The 20,343-nt window shown below is 42.3% G+C and overlaps 1 protein-coding gene and 10 non-coding genes across 11 annotated transcripts; 1 reads left to right on the top strand and 10 right to left on the bottom strand.

The window, feature by feature from the left end:
- Nucleotides 1-574: 574 nt before the first annotated feature.
- On the bottom strand, nt 575-657 carry trnal-cag (transfer RNA leucine (anticodon CAG)). Its single transcript has one exon. It is a non-coding gene; the product is annotated as a tRNA-Leu (tRNA).
- Nucleotides 658-1,401: 744 nt separating this feature from the next.
- On the bottom strand, nt 1,402-1,484 carry trnal-cag (transfer RNA leucine (anticodon CAG)). Its single transcript has one exon. It is a non-coding gene; the product is annotated as a tRNA-Leu (tRNA).
- A 745-nt stretch (nt 1,485-2,229) lies between these two features.
- Nucleotides 2,230-2,312, bottom strand: trnal-cag (transfer RNA leucine (anticodon CAG)). The gene has a single exon. It is a non-coding gene; the product is annotated as a tRNA-Leu (tRNA).
- Nucleotides 2,313-3,053: 741 nt separating this feature from the next.
- On the bottom strand, nt 3,054-3,136 carry trnal-cag (transfer RNA leucine (anticodon CAG)). Its single transcript has one exon. It is a non-coding gene; the product is annotated as a tRNA-Leu (tRNA).
- Nucleotides 3,137-3,877: 741 nt separating this feature from the next.
- On the bottom strand, nt 3,878-3,960 carry trnal-cag (transfer RNA leucine (anticodon CAG)). Its single transcript has one exon. It is a non-coding gene; the product is annotated as a tRNA-Leu (tRNA).
- Nucleotides 3,961-4,710: 750 nt separating this feature from the next.
- trnal-cag (transfer RNA leucine (anticodon CAG)) lies at nt 4,711-4,793 on the bottom strand. The gene has a single exon. It is a non-coding gene; the product is annotated as a tRNA-Leu (tRNA).
- A 745-nt stretch (nt 4,794-5,538) lies between these two features.
- On the bottom strand, nt 5,539-5,621 carry trnal-cag (transfer RNA leucine (anticodon CAG)). Its single transcript has one exon. It is a non-coding gene; the product is annotated as a tRNA-Leu (tRNA).
- Nucleotides 5,622-6,364: 743 nt separating this feature from the next.
- On the bottom strand, nt 6,365-6,447 carry trnal-cag (transfer RNA leucine (anticodon CAG)). The gene has a single exon. It is a non-coding gene; the product is annotated as a tRNA-Leu (tRNA).
- Nucleotides 6,448-7,191: 744 nt separating this feature from the next.
- trnal-cag (transfer RNA leucine (anticodon CAG)) lies at nt 7,192-7,274 on the bottom strand. Its single transcript has one exon. It is a non-coding gene; the product is annotated as a tRNA-Leu (tRNA).
- Nucleotides 7,275-8,021: 747 nt separating this feature from the next.
- On the bottom strand, nt 8,022-8,104 carry trnal-cag (transfer RNA leucine (anticodon CAG)). Its single transcript has one exon. It is a non-coding gene; the product is annotated as a tRNA-Leu (tRNA).
- A 499-nt stretch (nt 8,105-8,603) lies between these two features.
- Nucleotides 8,604-18,866, top strand: LOC129859768 (glycogenin-1-like). Its single transcript, XM_055929871.1, has 7 exons — nt 8,604-8,770; nt 9,624-9,759; nt 9,905-10,079; nt 10,179-10,341; nt 11,931-12,057; nt 14,556-14,781; nt 17,000-18,866. Exons 1-7 carry the CDS (start codon nt 8,764-8,766, stop codon nt 17,168-17,170), a joined length of 1,005 nt encoding a protein of 334 aa, XP_055785846.1. The 5' UTR covers nt 8,604-8,763; the 3' UTR covers nt 17,171-18,866.
- Nucleotides 18,867-20,343: the final 1,477 nt, after the last annotated feature.

The following is a 20,343-nucleotide window of genomic DNA, read 5'->3' on the forward strand; positions in this document are numbered from 1 at the left end:
AAGGCGTAGTAAATCGTCATTGATTGAGCGCTAAAGTGGCCTCAGAATAGGGCCATTCTGATATAAAATACCTCAGATAAGACGGAAAAAGTGTCTGGAAGTATCAGCAACCATCAGGGTAAGCGTGACAATGGGACCACATGTCAAAATGGGGGAAATTTTAGCAAATGACTTCATGGTTATTTTCAACGCAATCGTGTTTGATTTTTTTTTTGGGGGGGGGGGGGGGGAGTATAACAAGGGATCTCACCTGTGACCCGTGGCTTGACTTTAGATGCGGCGAGTTCAATTACCCTGCAGACAATATTTTTTCTCCCCGCCAATACATTCCAGTGACAACGACCGACGAGTTGTGCGTTCCGAGATGCCTTTTGTTATTTGCCTGTTTGTGGCCCGCCTGTGAAATTCGTGCAATTCTCTTCCAACCTCTCATCTACTAGCTGTTTTTGCAAAATGTTAGAAATACGATAGTTATTCACTGCTTATGTTAACTAGGTGTTATTTCCAGTATCTTAAGTCATTTATTTGTCAAATGGATATTACAAAGCAGAATGACCTGCAGGTGTTAAAAGATTGTCAGAAGTGGGATTTGAACCCACGCCTCCAGGGGAGACTGCGACCTGAACGCAGCGCCTTAGACCGCTCGGCCATCCTGACTGTTTACAACTGTTCTTGGTGTCGGGATAAAGGGTACTAGGCAAAAGTAGAAATACAAAGATCAATAAATGCACAATGCTGACTTGCACTTTCAACATCAAATGATCATTGGTTTTTATCAATTAAAAGCTCCAGTCATTGATTTATCCTCAATATGTCCTTCAATGGAAAAGGCGTAGTAAATCGTCATTGATTGAGCGCTAAAGTGGCCTCAGAATAGGGCCATTCTGATATAAAATACCTCAGATAAGACGGAAAAAGTGTCTGGAAGTATCAGCAACCATCAGGGTAAGCGTGACAATGGGACCACATGTCAAAATGGGGGAAATTTTAGCAAATGACTTCATGGTTATTTTCAACGCAATCGTGTTTGATTTTTTTTTTGGGGGGGGGGGGGGGGAGTATAACAAGGGATCTCACCTGTGACCCGTGGCTTGACTTTAGATGCGGCGAGTTCAATTACCCTGCAGACAATATTTTTTCTCCCCGCCAATACATTCCAGTGACAACGACCGACGAGTTGTGCGTTCCGAGATGCCTTTTGTTATTTGCCTGTTTGTGGCCCGCCTGTGAAATTCGTGCAATTCTCTTCCAACCTCTCATCTACTAGCTGTTTTTGCAAAATGTTAGAAATACGATAGTTATTCACTGCTTATGTTAACTAGGTGTTATTTCCAGTATCTTAAGTCATTTATTTGTCAAATGGATATTACAAAGCAGAATGACCTGCAGGTGTTAAAAGATTGTCAGAAGTGGGATTTGAACCCACGCCTCCAGGGGAGACTGCGACCTGAACGCAGCGCCTTAGACCGCTCGGCCATCCTGACTGTTTACAACTGTTCTTGGTGTCGGGATAAAGGGTACTAGGCAAAAGTAGAAATACAAAGACCAATAAATGCACAATACTGACTTGCACTTTCAACATCAAATGATCATTGGTTTTTATCAATTAAAAGCTCCAGTCATTGATTTATCCTCAATATGTCCTTCAATGGAAAAGGCGTAGTAAATCGTCATTGATTGAGCGCTAAAGTGGCCTCAGAATAGGGCCATTCTGATATAAAATACCTCAGATAAGACGGAAAAAGTGTCTGGAAGTATCAGCAACCATCAGGGTAAGCGTGACAACGGGACCACATGTCAAAATGGGGGAAATTTTAGCAAATGACTTCATGGTTATTTTCAACGCAATCGTGTTTGATTTTTTTTGGGGGGGGGGGGGGGGGGGAGTATAACAAGGGATCTCACCTGTGACCCGTGGCTTGACTTTAGATGCGGCGAGTTCAATTACCCTGCAGACAATATTTTTTCTCCCCGCCAATACATTCCAGTGACAACGACCGACGAGTTGTGCGTTCCGAGATGCCTTTTGTTATTTGCCTGTTTGTGGCCCGCCTGTGAAATTCGTGCAATTCTCTTCCAACCTCTCATCTACTAGCTGTTTTTGCAAAATGTTAGAAATACGATAGTTATTCACTGCTTATGTTAACTAGGTGTTATTTCCAGTATCTTAAGTCATTTATTTGTCAAATGGATATTACAAAGCAGAATGACCTGCAGGTGTTAAAAGATTGTCAGAAGTGGGATTTGAACCCACGCCTCCAGGGGAGACTGCGACCTGAACGCAGCGCCTTAGACCGCTCGGCCATCCTGACTGTTTACAACTGATCTTGGTGTCGGGATAAAGGGTACTAGGCAAAAGTAGAAATACAAAGACCAATAAATGCACAATACTGACTTGCACTTTCAACATCAAATGATCATTGGTTTTTATCAATTAAAAGCTCCAGTCATTGATTTATCCTCAATATGTCCTTCAATGGAAAAGGCGTAGTAAATCGTCATTGATTGAGCGCTAAAGTGGCCTCAGAATAGGGCCATTCTGATATAAAATACCTCAGATAAGACGGAAAAAGTGTCTGGAAGTATCAGCAACCATCAGGGTAAGCGTGACAACGGGACCACATGTCAAAATGGGGGAAATTTTAGCAAATGACTTCATGGTTATTTTCAACGCAATCGTGTTTGATTTTTTTTTGGGGGGGGGGGGGGGGTATAACAAGGGATCTCACCTGTGATCCTTGTCTTGACTTTAGATGCGGCGAGTTCAATTACCCTGCAGACAATATTTTTTCTCCCCGCCAATACATTCCAGTGACAACGACCGACGAGTTGTGCGTTCTGAGATGCCTTTTGTTATTTGCCTGTTTGTGGCCCGCCTGTGAAATTCGTGCAATTCTCTTCCAACCTCTCATCAACTAGCTGTTTTTGCAAAATGTTAGAAATACGATAGTTATTCACTGCTTATGTTAACTAGTTGTTATTTCCAGTATCTTAAGTCATTTATTTGTCAACTGGATATTACAAAGCAGAATGACCTGCAGGTGTTAAAAGATTGTCAGAAGTGGGATTTGAACCCACGCCTCCAGGGGAGACTGCGACCTGAACGCAGCGCCTTAGACCGCTCGGCCATCCTGACTGTTTACAACTGATCTTGGTGTCGGGATAAAGGGTACTAGGCAAAAGTAGAAATACAAAGACCAATAAATGCACAATACTGACTTGCACTTTCAACATCAAATGATCATTGGTTTTTATCAATTAAAAGCTCCAGTCATTGATTTATCCTCAATATGTCCTTCAATGGAAAAGGCGTAGTAAATCGTCATTGATTGAGCGCTAAAGTGGCCTCAGAATAGGGCCATTCTGATATAAAATACCTCAGATAAGACGGAAAAAGTGTCTGGAAGTATCAGCAACCATCAGGGTAAGCGTGACAACGGGACCACATGTCAAAATGGGGGAAATTTTAGCAAATGACTTCATGGTTATTTTCAACGCAATCGTGTTTGATTTTTTTTTGGGGGGGGGGGGGGGGTATAACAAGGGATCTCACCTGTGATCCTTGTCTTGACTTTAGATGCGGCGAGTTCAATTACCCTGCAGACAATATTTTTTCTCCCCGCCAATACATTCCAGTGACAACGACCGACGAGTTGTGCGTTCTGAGATGCCTTTTGTTATTTGCCTGTTTGTGGCCCGCCTGTGAAATTCGTGCAATTCTCTTCCAACCTCTCATCAACTAGCTGTTTTTGCAAAATGTTAGAAATACGATAGTTATTCACTGCTTATGTTAACTAGTTGTTATTTCCAGTATCTTAAGTCATTTATTTGTCAACTGGATATTACAAAGCAGAATGACCTGCAGGTGTTAAAAGATTGTCAGAAGTGGGATTTGAACCCACGCCTCCAGGGGAGATTGCGACCTGAACGCAGCGCCTTAGACCGCTCGGCCATCCTGACTGTTTACAACTGTTCTTGGTGTCGGGATAAAGGGTACTAGGCAAAAGTAGAAATACAAAGACCAATAAATGCACAATACTGACTTGCACTTTCAACATCAAATGATCATTGGTTTTTATCAATTAAAAGCTCCAGTCATTGATTTATCCTCAATATGTCCTTCAATGGAAAAGGCGTAGTAAATCGTCATTGATTGAGCGCTAAAGTGGCCTCAGAATAGGGCCATTCTGATATAAAATACCTCAGATAAGACGGAAAAAGTGTCTGGAAGTATCAGCAACCATCAGGGTAAGCGTGACAACGGGACCACATGTCAAAATGGGGGAAATTTTAGCAAATGACTTCATGGTTATTTTCAACGCAATCGTGTTTGATTTTTTTTTGGGGGGGGGGGGGGGGGGGGGGGAGTATAACAAGGGATCTCACCTGTGACCCGTGGCTTGACTTTAGATGCGGCGAGTTCAATTACCCTGCAGACAATATTTTTTCTCCCCGCCAATACATTCCAGTGACAACGACCGACGAGTTGTGCGTTCCGAGATGCCTTTTGTTATTTGCCTGTTTGTGGCCCGCCTGTGAAATTCGTGCAATTCTCTTCCAACCTCTCATCTACTAGCTGTTTTTGCAAAATGTTAGAAATACGATAGTTATTCACTGCTTATGTTAACTAGGTGTTATTTCCAGTATCTTAAGTCATTTATTTGTCAAATGGATATTACAAAGCAGAATGACCTGCAGGTGTTAAAAGATTGTCAGAAGTGGGATTTGAACCCACGCCTCCAGGGGAGACTGCGACCTGAACGCAGCGCCTTAGACCGCTCGGCCATCCTGACTGTTTACAACTGTTCTTGGTGTCGGGATAAAGGGTACTAGGCAAAAGTAGAAATACAAAGACCAATAAATGCACAATACTGACTTGCACTTTCAACATCAAATGATCATTGGTTTTTATCAATTAAAAGCTCCAGTCATTGATTTATCCTCAATATGTCCTTCAATGGAAAAGGCGTAGTAAATCGTCATTGATTGAGCGCTAAAGTGGCCTCAGAATAGGGCCATTCTGATATAAAATACCTCAGATAAGACGGAAAAAGTGTCTGGAAGTATCAGCAACCATCAGGGTAAGCGTGACAACGGGACCACATGTCAAAATGGGGGAAATTTTAGCAAATGACTTCATGGTTATTTTCAACGCAATCGTGTTTGATTTTTTTTGGGGGGGGGGGGGGGGGGGAGTATAACAAGGGATCTCACCTGTGACCCGTGGCTTGACTTTAGATGCGGCGAGTTCAATTACCCTGCAGACAATATTTTTTCTCCCCGCCAATACATTCCAGTGACAACGACCGACGAGTTGTGCGTTCCGAGATGCCTTTTGTTATTTGCCTGTTTGTGGCCCGCCTGTGAAATTCGTGCAATTCTCTTCCAACCTCTCATCTACTAGCTGTTTTTGCAAAATGTTAGAAATACGATAGTTATTCACTGCTTATGTTAACTAGGTGTTATTTCCAGTATCTTAAGTCATTTATTTGTCAAATGGATATTACAAAGCAGAATGACCTGCAGGTGTTAAAAGATTGTCAGAAGTGGGATTTGAACCCACGCCTCCAGGGGAGACTGCGACCTGAACGCAGCGCCTTAGACCGCTCGGCCATCCTGACTGTTTACAACTGATCTTGGTGTCGGGATAAAGGGTACTAGGCAAAAGTAGAAATACAAAGACCAATAAATGCACAATACTGACTTGCACTTTCAACATCAAATGATCATTGGTTTTTATCAATTAAAAGCTCCAGTCATTGATTTATCCTCAATATGTCCTTCAATGGAAAAGGCGTAGTAAATCGTCATTGATTGAGCGCTAAAGTGGCCTCAGAATAGGGCCATTCTGATATAAAATACCTCAGATAAGACGGAAAAAGTGTCTGGAAGTATCAGCAACCATCAGGGTAAGCGTGACAACGGGACCACATGTCAAAATGGGGGAAATTTTAGCAAATGACTTCATGGTTATTTTCAACGCAATCGTGTTTGATTTTTTTTTGGGGGGGGGGGGGGGGGGTATAACAAGGGATCTCACCTGTGATCCTTGTCTTGACTTTAGATGCGGCGAGTTCAATTACCCTGCAGACAATATTTTTTCTCCCCGCCAATACATTCCAGTGACAACGACCGACGAGTTGTGCGTTCTGAGATGCCTTTTGTTATTTGCCTGTTTGTGGCCCGCCTGTGAAATTCGTGCAATTCTCTTCCAACCTCTCATCAACTAGCTGTTTTTGCAAAATGTTAGAAATACGATAGTTATTCACTGCTTATGTTAACTAGTTGTTATTTCCAGTATCTTAAGTCATTTATTTGTCAACTGGATATTACAAAGCAGAATGACCTGCAGGTGTTAAAAGATTGTCAGAAGTGGGATTTGAACCCACGCCTCCAGGGGAGACTGCGACCTGAACGCAGCGCCTTAGACCGCTCGGCCATCCTGACTGTTTACAACTGATCTTGGTGTCGGGATAAAGGGTACTAGGCAAAAGTAGAAATACAAAGACCAATAAATGCACAATACTGACTTGCACTTTCAACATCAAATGATCATTGGTTTTTATCAATTAAAAGCTCCAGTCATTGATTTATCCTCAATATGTCCTTCAATGGAAAAGGCGTAGTAAATCGTCATTGATTGAGCGCTAAAGTGGCCTCAGAATAGGGCCATTCTGATATAAAATACCTCAGATAAGACGGAAAAAGTGTCTGGAAGTATCAGCAACCATCAGGGTAAGCGTGACAACGGGACCACATGTCAAAATGGGGGAAATTTTAGCAAATGACTTCATGGTTATTTTCAACGCAATCGTGTTTGATTTTTTTTTGGGGGGGGGGGGGGGGGGGTATAACAAGGGATCTCACCTGTGATCCTTGTCTTGACTTTAGATGCGGCGAGTTCAATTACCCTGCAGACAATATTTTTTCTCCCCGCCAATACATTCCAGTGACAACGACCGACGAGTTGTGCGTTCTGAGATGCCTTTTGTTATTTGCCTGTTTGTGGCCCGCCTGTGAAATTCGTGCAATTCTCTTCCAACCTCTCATCAACTAGCTGTTTTTGCAAAATGTTAGAAATACGATAGTTATTCACTGCTTATGTTAACTAGTTGTTATTTCCAGTATCTTAAGTCATTTATTTGTCAACTGGATATTACAAAGCAGAATGACCTGCAGGTGTTAAAAGATTGTCAGAAGTGGGATTTGAACCCACGCCTCCAGGGGAGACTGCGACCTGAACGCAGCGCCTTAGACCGCTCGGCCATCCTGACTGTTTACAACTGTTCTTGGTGTCGGGATAAAGGGTACTAGGCAAAAGTAGAAATACAAAGACCAATAAATGCACAATACTGACTTGCACTTTCAACATCAAATGATCATTGGTTTTTATCAATTAAAAGCTCCAGTCATTGATTTATCCTCAATATGTCCTTCAATGGAAAAGGCGTAGTAAATCGTCATTGATTGAGCGCTAAAGTGGCCTCAGAATAGGGCCATTCTGATATAAAATACCTCAGATAAGACGGAAAAAGTGTCTGGAAGTATCAGCAACCATCAGGGTAAGCGTGACAACGGGACCACATGTCAAAATGGGGGAAATTTTAGCAAATGACTTCATGGTTATTTTCAACGCAATCGTGTTTGATTTTTTTTTGGGGGGGGGGGGGGGGGGGGAGTATAACAAGGGATCTCACCTGTGACCCGTGGCTTGACTTTAGATGCGGCGAGTTCAATTACCCTGCAGACAATATTTTTTCTCCCCGCCAATACATTCCAGTGACAACGACCGACGAGTTGTGCGTTCCGAGATGCCTTTTGTTATTTGCCTGTTTGTGGCCCGCCTGTGAAATTCGTGCAATTCTCTTCCAACCTCTCATCTACTAGCTGTTTTTGCAAAATGTTAGAAATACGATAGTTATTCACTGCTTATGTTAACTAGGTGTTATTTCCAGTATCTTAAGTCATTTATTTGTCAAATGGATATTACAAAGCAGAATGACCTGCAGGTGTTAAAAGATTGTCAGAAGTGGGATTTGAACCCACGCCTCCAGGGGAGACTGCGACCTGAACGCAGCGCCTTAGACCGCTCGGCCATCATGACTGCCGTCTGTAATGTCGTGTTCCTTCTCTTGTATTTATCTTTACGTGATCTTGTAATCGGACATATGTTTTTGAAATTAGATCAATTACAGTGTATCGGGTAAAAGTTGAAATTTACTTAGGCATAGGCTAATAATTTCCTCTCGCTCAGCCAGCACCAAAGAAATAGATATAAATAATGTACCCTCATTTCGTCAGCCCAGGGTGCATATACACCATCTTACCACTTGGAGTCGCCAAAGGAACAATGGAACTGGTCTTATAAACAATTAGCAAGCTCTTACCATAAATAATACTGATTGATGTTGATATATTCGTACTATGTACCGCTATTTTACCTTTCCGTTCTTGTGAACAAGTATGATCATTAGGCATATCCTTAAGATAAAATATATATTTAAAAACTGTAATAAAACTGAAATAATCACTAAAACTGGCAAACATTTCGATTCTAAATTGCGTGTGTTTGTGTGTATATTGTGGGGGGCGTGTGCGCTGTCACGGATCACATGACGCGAATATGGCCTCCTGACTTGATTCCGTCCTCTTTAGAATCGACAGCTGTCGTCTAGCTCTTTGTTGCTATCGAAAAACTCCCGTTACACACAGAATCTAGCACTCCAGACCCTCCCGAGCTACAGCCACACCGAATAACTGACCATGGCGGGTAAGACATCGGACAGTCGGTTAATAAGGATGACAGGAATAGCCTATAACCATTAAACAGTGTTGCTATATTATTTTATGTTGTTTTATTATATTATGGGTTGAAGCTATAGCCGAATCACACGAAAATTGCAGTAGCTTTGCGTTGCCATCTTTCAGCAACGTGATTATATATGGTTTGATGCATGCGTATATTGCACGCAGTTACACAGTCTTCCCATTTATATGTAGATTCTAGTTTTATTCCGCGATGTAGTTAAAGTAACGTTTTCCGCGTAGGCAACAATTATGATGACTTAAACTGAAAGTACGTGGTGTGCTTGTTGTGTTTACGGTCCTGCGGTGTCTGTGCCTACGTGCGCCTCGGCCATTGCTGAATTGAATTCTCTTCCATCCCGAAGTGTGCACTTGTTTACTCTCTGCGTAGTGATATATCAAACACGCACTTTCGCTATATGCTCATGTATTCTACAATATTTACCCGAGAGATCACACGCAGTTGTTTTTTAAAATCCATCACTCGATTTAAACACGACGCGTTTCTTGTCTCTATGGTCAGTCTCACAAGTGGAATCGGCTCGTGCAGAACTGCTTTTGACATTACCACCACAAGTTGACATATGACAGTTATAGTACTATTATAGTTATAGTAAGCTATAGGGCTATTCTATGGTAGGGACGGGTAGGGGGTCTATGGTTACCCTAGCTGAAGTCCCTATAGGCCGTTTGATATAAAGTACCGATATAAGCCTTGTAGAGGGTTCAGGTGCCCGACAGAAGCTGTACTCTCTTTCTGTTCCAGTTTTATTTACAAATAACTAGTCAGGTGTGTGTCTGTGTGTGTGTGTGATTAGACCAAGCATATGTGACTCTGGCCACAAATGACAACTATGCCAAAGGAGCGATGGTTCTGGGGAGGTCGCTACGCAACCATAACACAACCAAACAACTGGTGGTTCTGATTGGACCGCACGTAGCAGAGCCCTGCAGGTAACACACTCACACAACCCATGATCTATGTTCAGTGTTTGACACACCCATGGCCTTGTCTCTGTTCGTTTTCTATTGTCCAAGCCTGAGTACACCTGAGCAGGTAACACACACGGTTTGAGTTGTGTGTGTGTGTGTGTTGCAGGGCCATGCTGAGTAGCATCTATGACGAGGTGTGTGTGGTGGATATCTTGGACTCTGGGGACACGGCCCACCTGGCCCTGATGAAGAGACCAGAACTCGGAGTGACCTTCACCAAGCTGCACTGCTGGACACTCACACACTACACCAAGTGTGTTTTTATGGACGCAGACACACTGGTGAGAACACACGCACTCACTCCTTACTCAGTACAAATTACAGCAAGTCTGTATTTAGGGCTCAGTATTGTGTGTGTGTGTGTGTGTGTGTGTACGCAGGTGTTGTCCAACATCGATGAGCTGTTTGAGAGGGAGGAGTTATCTGCTGCGCCTGATCCTGGTTGGCCAGATTGTTTCAACTCGGGCGTGTTCGTCTTTAAACCGTCCAATGAAACATACCTCAGCCTTATGACACACTGCACTGAGAACGGCAGCTTTGACGGTGAGTTCTGTATTATTATTATTATCCCATTGAGATGTGAATGTGTTTTATCCATGTGAGTCCCATTGAGATATGAATGTGTTTTATCCATGTGAGTCCCATTGAGATGTGAATGTGTTTTATCCATGTGAGTCCCATTGAGATGTGAATGTGTTTTATCCATGTGAGTCCCATTGAGATGTGAATGTGTTTTATCCATGTGAGTCCCATTGAGATGTGAATGTGTTCTATCCATGTGAGTCCCATTGAGATGTGAATGTGTTTTATCCATGTGAGTCCCATTGAGATGTGAATGTGTTTTATCCATGTGAGTCCCATTGAGATGTGAATGTGTTTTATCCATGTGAGTCCCATTGAGATGTGAATGTGTTTTATCCATGTGAGTCCCATTGAGATGTGAATGTGTTTTATCCATGTGAGTCCCATTGAGATATGAATGTGTTTTATCCATGTGAGTCCCATTGAGATGTGAATGTGTTTTATCCATGTGAGTCCCATTGAGATGTGAATGTGTTTTATCCATGTGAGTCCCATTGAGATATGAATGTGTTTTATCCATGTGAGTCCCATTGAGATATGAATGTGTTTTATCCATGTGAGTCCCATTGAGATATGAATGTGTTTTATCCATGTGAGTCCCATTGAGATGTGAATGTGTTTTATCCATGTGAGTCCCATTGAGATGTGAATGTGTTTTATCCATGTGAGTCCCATTGAGATGTGAATGTGTTTTATCCATGTGAGTCCCATTGAGATGTGAATGTGTTTTATCCATGTGAGTCCCATTGAGATGTGAATGTGTTTTATCCATGTGAGTCCCATTGAGATGTGAATGTGTTTTATCCATGTGAGTCCCATTGAGATATGAATGTGTTTTATCCATATGAGTCCCATTGAGATGTGAATGTGTTTTATCCATGTGAGTCCCATTGAGATGTGAATGTGTTTTATCCATGTGAGTCCCATTGAGATGTGAATGTGTTTTATCCATGTGAGTCCCATTGAGATGTGAATGTGTTTTATCCATGTGAGTCCCATTGAGATGTGAATGTGTTTTATCCATGTGAGTCCCATTGAGATGTGAATGTGTTTTATCCATGTGAGTCCCATTGAGATGTGAATGTGTTTTATCCATGTGAGTCCCATTGAGCTGTGAATGTGTTTTATCCATGTGAGTCCCATTGAGATGTGAATGTGTTTTATCCATGTGAGTCCCATTGAGATGTGAATGTGTTTTATCCATGTGAGTCCCATTGAGCTGTGAATGTGTTTTATCCATGTGAGTCCCATTGAGCTGTGAATGTGTTTTTGATGGAAGCCCTGGCCAAGAGCAAGCAGCTGCAGTACATAATTAAATACATGGTACAAATAGTGTGTGTCCGGGGTTGTGCAATAAACTCTATATCTCCTATGGACTTTCCTTAAACTCTGCTGCCAGCAAGCTCCTATAGATCCTAAAATAACTCATGTTCTCGTCTAACCTCGCCCCCTCCCCACTCTTTCTCCTTCTCTCTCTCACTCCCCTTTTCTCTCTCCCTCTTCCCCTTCTCTCCCACCCCCTCGCTCGCTCCCCCTCTCCCTCTCTCTAGGTGGGGACCAAGGAGTTCTGAACAGTTTCTTCAATACCTGGTCAACAGCAGACATTTCCAAACACCTGCCTTTTATCTACAACCTCAGCAGCATCGCTATGTACACCTATCTACCAGCCTTCAAACAGTAGGTACACACACACACACTCCAGTGTTGTCACCGTATAAGTTATTTCATACATCACACTTTAGCTCCAAATCCCTGGCTTCCCGCCCGTGTGTGTGTGACGGCGAGAGAGATTGACGGCGAGAGTGAGCGAATGAGTGAGCGAGAGCATCAGGAGAGAGAGCATGAGGGAGAAAAGTGAGAGTGAGTGTGCATGTTTTGGCGTTAATAAGCCAAGCCAAGGTCAGTTGAAAGGGTGTGTGGGGTTGAGTTTCAAGAGAGGAGTGGCTCAGGCCTGTCCTCAAATAACACACTGGTACTGCAGATACAGTACATATACACACATACAGTACATATACATACACTCTCTCCTAGTTAAGCCTAATTTATTCTAGAAGTACGCAACGCAAGAAGGCACACCACACACACACACTAGGATGGCTGAGAGGCTTCCGTTTTATTGGCTCTTAACCAACTGTGCTATTTTGTTTGTTTTTCACATTGTTTGTAACTTATTTTGTACATAATGTTGCTGCTATTGTCTCTTATGACCGAAAAGACATTCTGGACATCAGAACAGCGATTACTCACCTCGAATTGGACAAATATATTTTATATAATGAGTCGGAAGGATATACTCCAGACACCCGAACAGGCCCTCATCCTCATCATTCGCAGGAGAAAGAAACCGATTTCGCGGAAAGAGATCAGGGTGCCTTTTGACGATCAGGTCGACGAGTGGCTAATCTGCCTTTGCCATTCGTACTGTTAGCCAACGTTCAATCGCTGGAAAATAAATGGGACAAACTGAAAGCACGTATATCCTACCAACGGGACATTAAAACCTGTAATATCTTATGTTTCACCGAGTCGTGGCTGAACGACGATATTAATAACATACAGCTTGGGGTTATATACTCTATCGGCAGGATAGAACAGCAGCCTCTGGTAAGACACGGGGTGGCGGCCTATGTATATTTGTAAACAACAGCTGGTGCACAATATCTACGGAAGTATCAAGGTTTTGCTCGCCTGAGGTAGAGTATCTCATGATAAGCTGTAGACCACACTGTCTACCTAGAGTATTTATTTGTAGCTGTCTACATACCACCACAGACTGATGCTGGCACTAAAACCGCACACAATGAGCTGTATACTGCCATAAGCAAACAGGAAAATACTCATCCAGAGGTGGTGCTCCTAGTGGCTGGGGACTTTAATGCAGGGAAACTTAAATCAGTTTTACCTAATTTCTATCAGCATGTTAAATGTGCAACCAGAGGGGAAAAACTCTAGACCACCTTTACTCCACACACAGACGTAAAGCTTTCCCTCGCCATCCATTTGGTAAATCTGACCATAATTCTAGCCTCCTGATTCCTGCTTACAAGCAAAAATTAAAGCGGTATAAATTACTTTTTACTCAGCCCATCACACTGAATACTCCAGGTTAGACTACGTTTTCATGTACAATGCAGATAGACACAGGCTTAAGGATTGTAGGATCGGGCAGAGCGACTTATCATATCATAATGGAGTTTACCTCACTCTACACCTTGATAGCAAACCAAGAAATACTCTATGGAGACTTAATACAAGCAAGCTGAATGATCCAGCATTCAAGGAATCAATAAAGACAGAATTGAACATCTGTCTGGAGAATAATGATAATGGGGAAGTATCTCCTGCTATATTGTGGGATGCAGCTAAGGCGGTTATTAGAGGAAAGATCATAGCCACATCATCTCTCAAGAAGAAGATTAAAGCACAGAATTTTCTGAAATTACAGGAAACATTAAGGAACTTAGAACGATCTCATAGTCAATACAAAGACCCTCTTATATTACCAGAGATTCAAAAGGTAAAACAGGAAATTGACCAGATTTATAGAGAAGAAGTAGAGAAAAAGCTCAGGTTCCTGAAACAACGATATTATGAAGCAGACTCAAAGGCAACCAAATTACTAGCATGGAGACTCAGGAAACAACAAGCACAGAATACCATTTTCAAAATAAAAGACCCTAAAACAAAGAAGATTACATGCAAATTGGATGAAATACAGAATTCATTTGAATCATATTATCACAAAGCCCTGACCTCAAGCCTATAGAAAATGTGTGGGCAGAACTGCAAAAGCATGTGCGAGCAAGGAGGCCTACAAACCTGACTCGGTTACACCAGCTCTGTCTGGAGGAATGGGCCAAAATTCCCTCAACTTATTGTGGGAAGCTTGTGGACGGCTACCCGAAACGTTTGACCCAAGTAAAACAATTTAAAGGCAATGCTACCAAATACTAATTGAGTGTATGTAAACTTCTGACCCACTGGGAATGTGATGAAAGAAATAATAGCTGACATAAATCATTCTCTCTACTATTATTCTGATATTTCACACTCTTAAAATAAAGTGGTGATCCTAACTGACCTAAGACGGGGAATTTTTACAGTCTACGACTGTTGTATTCAGCGCATGTGACAAATAATATTTGATTTACAACCTCTGGTGTGTGTGTTTGTAGGTACGGTCATGAGGCTAAGGTGGTCCACTTCCTGGGGAAGGTGAAGCCATGGAACTACTCCTATGACACCCAGACTGGGAAGGTCAAAGGTCACACCCTCACCCCTGGCTCGGGTGACCTGCACCCTGACTTCCTGGTTCAGTGGTGGAACCTCTACTCCTCTGGGGTCCTACCTGCTCTCAGAGACTCATATGGAGAAACACTGTTCTGCTCCGGCTGCACTGAGGTACTGTGTGTGTGTGTGTGTGTGTGTGTGTGTGTGTGTGTGTGTGTGTCCTCATAGCGTGTGTTCTTAAGATCTCCAGTACTGACAATCGTTTCTGAATCTTGAAAGGTGTATAACAAGACCGGTGAGATATGTTCAGGGCTTTCAGAAAGTATTCACACAGCTTCACTTTTTCCACATTTTGTTGTTACAGCCTGAATTTAAAATGGATTCATTTGAGATTGTGTCACTGGTCTACACACAATACCCCATAATGTTAAAGTGGAATTATGTTTTTAGAATTTTTTTAGAAATTAATTAAAAATGAAAAACTGAAATGTATTCAGTCAAAGCATTCAACCCCTTTGTTAATGGCAAACCTAAATAAGTTAAAGAGTAAAAATGTGCTTAACATGCCACGTAATAAGTTGCATGGACTCACTCTGTGTTTTTACATGATTTCTGAATGACTACCTCATCGCTGTACCCCACACATACAATTGTCTGGAAGGTCCATCAGTCAAGCAGTGAATTTCAAACACAGATTCAACCACAAATAACAGGTTTTCCATTGCCTCGCGAAGAAGGGCACCTATCGGTAGATGGGTAAAAATAAAAAAGCAGACATTGAATATCCATTTGAGCATGGTGAAGTTATTAATTACACTTTGGATGGTGTATCAATACAGCCAGTCACTACAAAGATGCAGGCGTCCTATCTAACTCAGTTGCCGGGGAGGAAGGAAACTGCTCAGGGATTTCACCATGAGGCCAATGGGGACTTTAAAACATTTCAAGTTTAATGGCTGTGATAGGAGGAAACTGAAGATGGATCAATAACATTGTAGTTACTCCACAATACTAACCTAATTTACAATGTGAAAAGAAGGATGCCTGTACAGAATAAAACCTTCCAAAACATGCATTCTGTTTTCAATAAGGCAATAAAGTAAAACTGCAAAAAATGTGGCAAAGAAATTAACTTTGTTCTGAATACAAAGTGTTATGTTTGGGGAAAATCCAATACATCACTGAGTACCACTCTTCATATTTTCAAGCATGGTAGTGGCTGCATCATGTTATGGGTATGCTTGTCATCAGCAAGGACTAGGGAGTTTTTTAGGATAAAAAAAATAATTAATCTAAGCACAGGAAATGTCCCTAAGGAGAAACCTGGTTGTCTGCTTGGGATACAAATTCACCTTTGAGCAGGACAATAACCTAAAACACAAGGTCAAATACACACTGGAGTTGCTTACCAAGATGACATTGAATTTTCCTGAGTGGCCTAGTTAGACAGTTTTGACTTAAATTGGCTTGAAAATCAATGGCAAGACTTGAAAATGGCTGTCTAGCAATGATCAACAACCAACTTGACAGAGCATAAAAAATAAAATAATGTACAATAAAGGTGTGCAAAGCACTTAGAGACTTACCCAGAAAGACTCACAGCTGTAATCACTGCCAAATGTGATTCTAACATGTATTGACTCAGGGGTGTAAAAAAATAAATATTTAATTTAGTCATTATGGGGTATGGTGTGTAGATGGGTGAGAGAAACAAATCTATTTAATACATTTTGAATTCGGGCTGTAACACAACCAAATGTGGATTAAGGCAAGGGCTATGAATACTTTAAGGCACTGTATGCGTTTTAAGGGGACTGTTGAAGGACAGTTTGTATATGTGAGTATAGTGTGTTCACAGTGGAATCGTAAAGAAGTTTAAGTACAGTATTTGCTGGTTTCAGTCGCTGATTTTGTGTGGTGTGTGTGTGTGTGTGTGTGTGTGTGTTGACTCTCTAGTGGCAAGTCATTGACATGGTAACCTCTCTCCCTGTCTCTCATGGATACTTTAAACAGGTAATCTAAGGGCATGTCGGAAAGGGCACTATATGCCCTATGTAGTGCAATAATAATATTGCAGTAGGGCGATGTAGTCACCGATGTAGTGCTATACTTCTGACACCCTAGTTCAACTCTAAAAACCCGGCCGGCTGTGCTTATTGGAGTTGCCATGGTAACAGGAAGAAGCTGATTGGCTTTTCACTCCCACTGACCCCGGCCCCTGCCCTTAGTTCTGTTTTTCTGTAGAGGAAGCTGCTGATTGGTCAATGCTTTGGGTTGAGGGGAAATGCTTCATGGCTGTCACCGTCACCCTTGTATTAGTGAGTATTTCTCCATGTCTCAGAACGCTCATCTTGTTTGCCTCCCCTGTCTCTCCCTCCACCCCCTATAGGAGGAGGTCTGTGACAGTGTGGTTGAGATCATCCTCCCCCCGCCTCCCCCTCAGGCGCCCCAGGTGTCCAGTGAGGAGAGGAGGCAGCGATGGGAGGCGGGCCAGGCGGACTACATGGGAGCCGACTCCTTCGAAAGCATCCAGAGGAAACTGGACTGCTTCCTTAAGTAGAGGGCCAGAGGAGGGATGACGGACGGAGAGGGCATCCATTGGCAGGCCTGAGATGCGTCAGTCAGGGCGGGGATCAACTGGCATTCGACCAATCAGAAGAGAAAGCGGTAGAGCATGACGTATTGAAAACAGTCCCATCCTGGGCCTCTCTCTCTCTCTCTCTCTCTCTCTCTCTCTCTGTTTTTCACTCTGTGTTCGTGCGTCTGTGTGGCCTGGTCCTGCAGAAATAACCCCTGCAGAGACGGGGCCATCCAGTTTACTACACTATGCAGCCCCCATACCACCACCTCGGCGCAGAAGCCTTGGTCAATAAGTAATGACTCGGTAATAACCTCACTGTGACTCCGCCTCACCAAGTCCCATCCAGACCCCATGACTCTAACAGCTCAAACCCAGTTACTCAGTCAAGCCTGATAATGATAGAGATAGGGCAGTTGTGCTTTTACTCTGTAAAGTATTCAGAGATGCGTGGGTATGAAGTATTTCCCTCTATAAAATGGAAGAACTGTTATTTTGTTTATTAAAGTTTGCATCCCAGTGGTTATTTTTGCTCTCCATATGCGTGTTGTGCATGCTTGTTTCTTTATATTAGGATTATTGTGAAGGAAACCCGTTTCTAAAGTGGAAAACCCACCGAAGCGCTTGTCATTTCGCCATGTCCTGTTTGATGTCATCACTTCCTGTTGGGTTTCCTCACTTCCTGTGTAGTCTGACCAGTTGCCTTACCACCGTCAAAGACTCTTATTACACAACTAGGCCTATTCGAATTGTCGCCGTTCACTGTTTACAGAAAAGACTTCTCTGCTGCTGCCATCCACCTCTACTCCATTCAACCCTCCTAGACTTACCTCTACGCTCCTCCAGCTCAACTCTACTCCATTCAACCCTCCTACAGACTTACCTCTACGCTCCTCCAGCTCAACTCTACTCCATTCAACCCTCCTACAGACTTACCTCTACGCTCCTCCAGCTCCACTCTACTCCATTCAACCCTCCTAGACTTACCTCTACGCTCCTCCAGCTCAACTCTACTCCATTCAACCCTCCTACAGACTTACCTCTACGCTCCTCCAGCTCCACTCTACTTCATTCAACCCTCCTAGACTTACCTCTACGCTCCTCCAGCTCCACTCTACTCCATTCAACCCTCCTACAGACTTACCTCCACGCTCCACTCTACTCCACCCTTCTCTACTCTCAACTTGACACCCCCCATCTCCAGCTCACCCCTCCTACAGCCCTACCTTGTCAACCCCCCCCCCCCTCCACCACCCTCCAACATCAACACCCTGATGTCTCTTCCTCTCCCTGAAGTGTGTACCTTCACCCCACCTTGTGGATTTAAAAGGAATGGACTGGTGTGAAGAAAACCATATCAGATATTATTTTGACACGGTGAGAACTCAAGTCCATGATTAATCCAATGCTTTCAGATCCATGAAGGGGACAGGGTGAGCAGGTCAAGTGCACACGGGGGCATAAGGCCAGTAGGGAATCCTAACGCACACACAGCCTAAAATGATCTAGTAACTAATGGGATGTAATAGTTTTGTGGTCCCTCTTAACACACCCACAAACGGCTCTATAGAGACGTTTCCAAACACTGTGAAACCTTGTGTGGTCTGAACACACCCCGGTAGTTCTCACTGTTTCTGTTCTCTGTAGACACCTAATAAAGGACTGGTGAAGAAGTCTCCATCTGTCTTTTATTCCAGCTATGTGGCTACTACAAATACCACCTAACTACTAGTACTACTGAACTGTGTGTGTGATTGTCTGGGTGTGTGTGTGTGTGTGCTCAATGATGGTATTGAAATCATAACAAAAGGTTCTGATGTTAGGTGTGCTCTGTTTCAGACCTGGAATAAATATAGTTTTTAACTGCTTTGTGGAAAGTAAAAAATCTTTCCGGGGAAACAAATAGCTACTTTGGAGGTGACTACAACTATTGGAATACAGATTCCAAAAACGGACCACTTCTTAAACCCAAATACAGACCTCAGAAAGTTACTATGTTTCCAAACTATTTGAGGACCTACTTGTGTTAACTATTTGAATATGGATCTGAGAAATTATTTGAATACAGATCTCAGGAAGTGAGTACTTTTCTGAAACTATTGGATTAGCAGCCTTCAACTAATGGCAGGGCTGTATCTGGAAGTGCATGTTGAAGATGGACTGAATAGAGCACACACACACTGCTATACTATTCCAATCTATCTGACAGCATATTGGATCTACACAATACATTTGTCGGGAAACATTTTGTAAATGTCCATTCTCCTGAATGTCCATTGCCATAGGTGTACATAATCAAGTCTAACGAATGATATTAGTCTAACGAACAAATGATTATTTATACTTCTAACGAAGTATAAATAAATTGTGACGCTCAACTACTATATGATTCTTTCAACATGCCACTGAAAAGATTGGAAGCTGCAATTCATTTTATGATGCCTGAACATACTGCAGAGCAATTCAAAGCCATTTTTCAAACATTGTAAACAGCAAGTTGGATTCTTAGCCAAAACAACTTCTAAACACACACGTCTACCATCTTTAAAGGAACCGTTTACTCAGAATACAAACTAACGTGATTTTTAACCTACCTTGTCTATAGTTGATTCAAGAAGGCAGTTTGGGGATATTTAGTTTCCTTTCAACACTTAATAGCCATATTTTGTTACTGTTAGCGTTCTCTGAACACAACATTGAACTGTTCTTGTTCCTGTGTAATAAAACAAATTACCTTTTTGGAGCAACATTTTATTAGCATGTTTTGACATATTACTTTGGTAATCACATTTGAATTGGATAGCAATGCGCTGAGAGTTTTTGTAGCTACTGTACATGAGGAATAGTGACCGTTCCTTATTCCACTTGTGTAATAACCCCATTTATTATGCAATTATAAAGCAATTTCCAAAGTCCTATGTATCAACAACATATTCTATCATATACTGTGCATAATGTCTATACATCCCATCACACACATACATACATACATACATACATACATACATACATACATACACAGTACCAGTCAAACTTTTGGACACACCTACTCCTTCCAGGGTTTTTCTTTGAAGACATCAAAACTATGAAATAACACAAATGGAATCATGTAGTAACCAAAAAAGTGTTAAAACAAATCAACATTTATTGTATAT

Source organism: Salvelinus fontinalis, chromosome 7, assembly GCF_029448725.1.
Source record: "Salvelinus fontinalis isolate EN_2023a chromosome 7, ASM2944872v1, whole genome shotgun sequence".
NCBI classification, from domain to species: domain Eukaryota; kingdom Metazoa; phylum Chordata; class Actinopteri; order Salmoniformes; family Salmonidae; genus Salvelinus; species Salvelinus fontinalis.

Coding starts and splice junctions, on each gene's coding strand:
- LOC129859768 (XM_055929871.1), top strand. Junction 9,760..9,904: donor CACGTAGCAGAGCCCTGCAG/GTAACACACTCA, acceptor TGTGTGTTGCAG/GGCCATGCTGAGTAGCATCT. Junction 10,080..10,178: donor TTATGGACGCAGACACACTG/GTGAGAACACAC, acceptor GTGTGTACGCAG/GTGTTGTCCAACATCGATGA.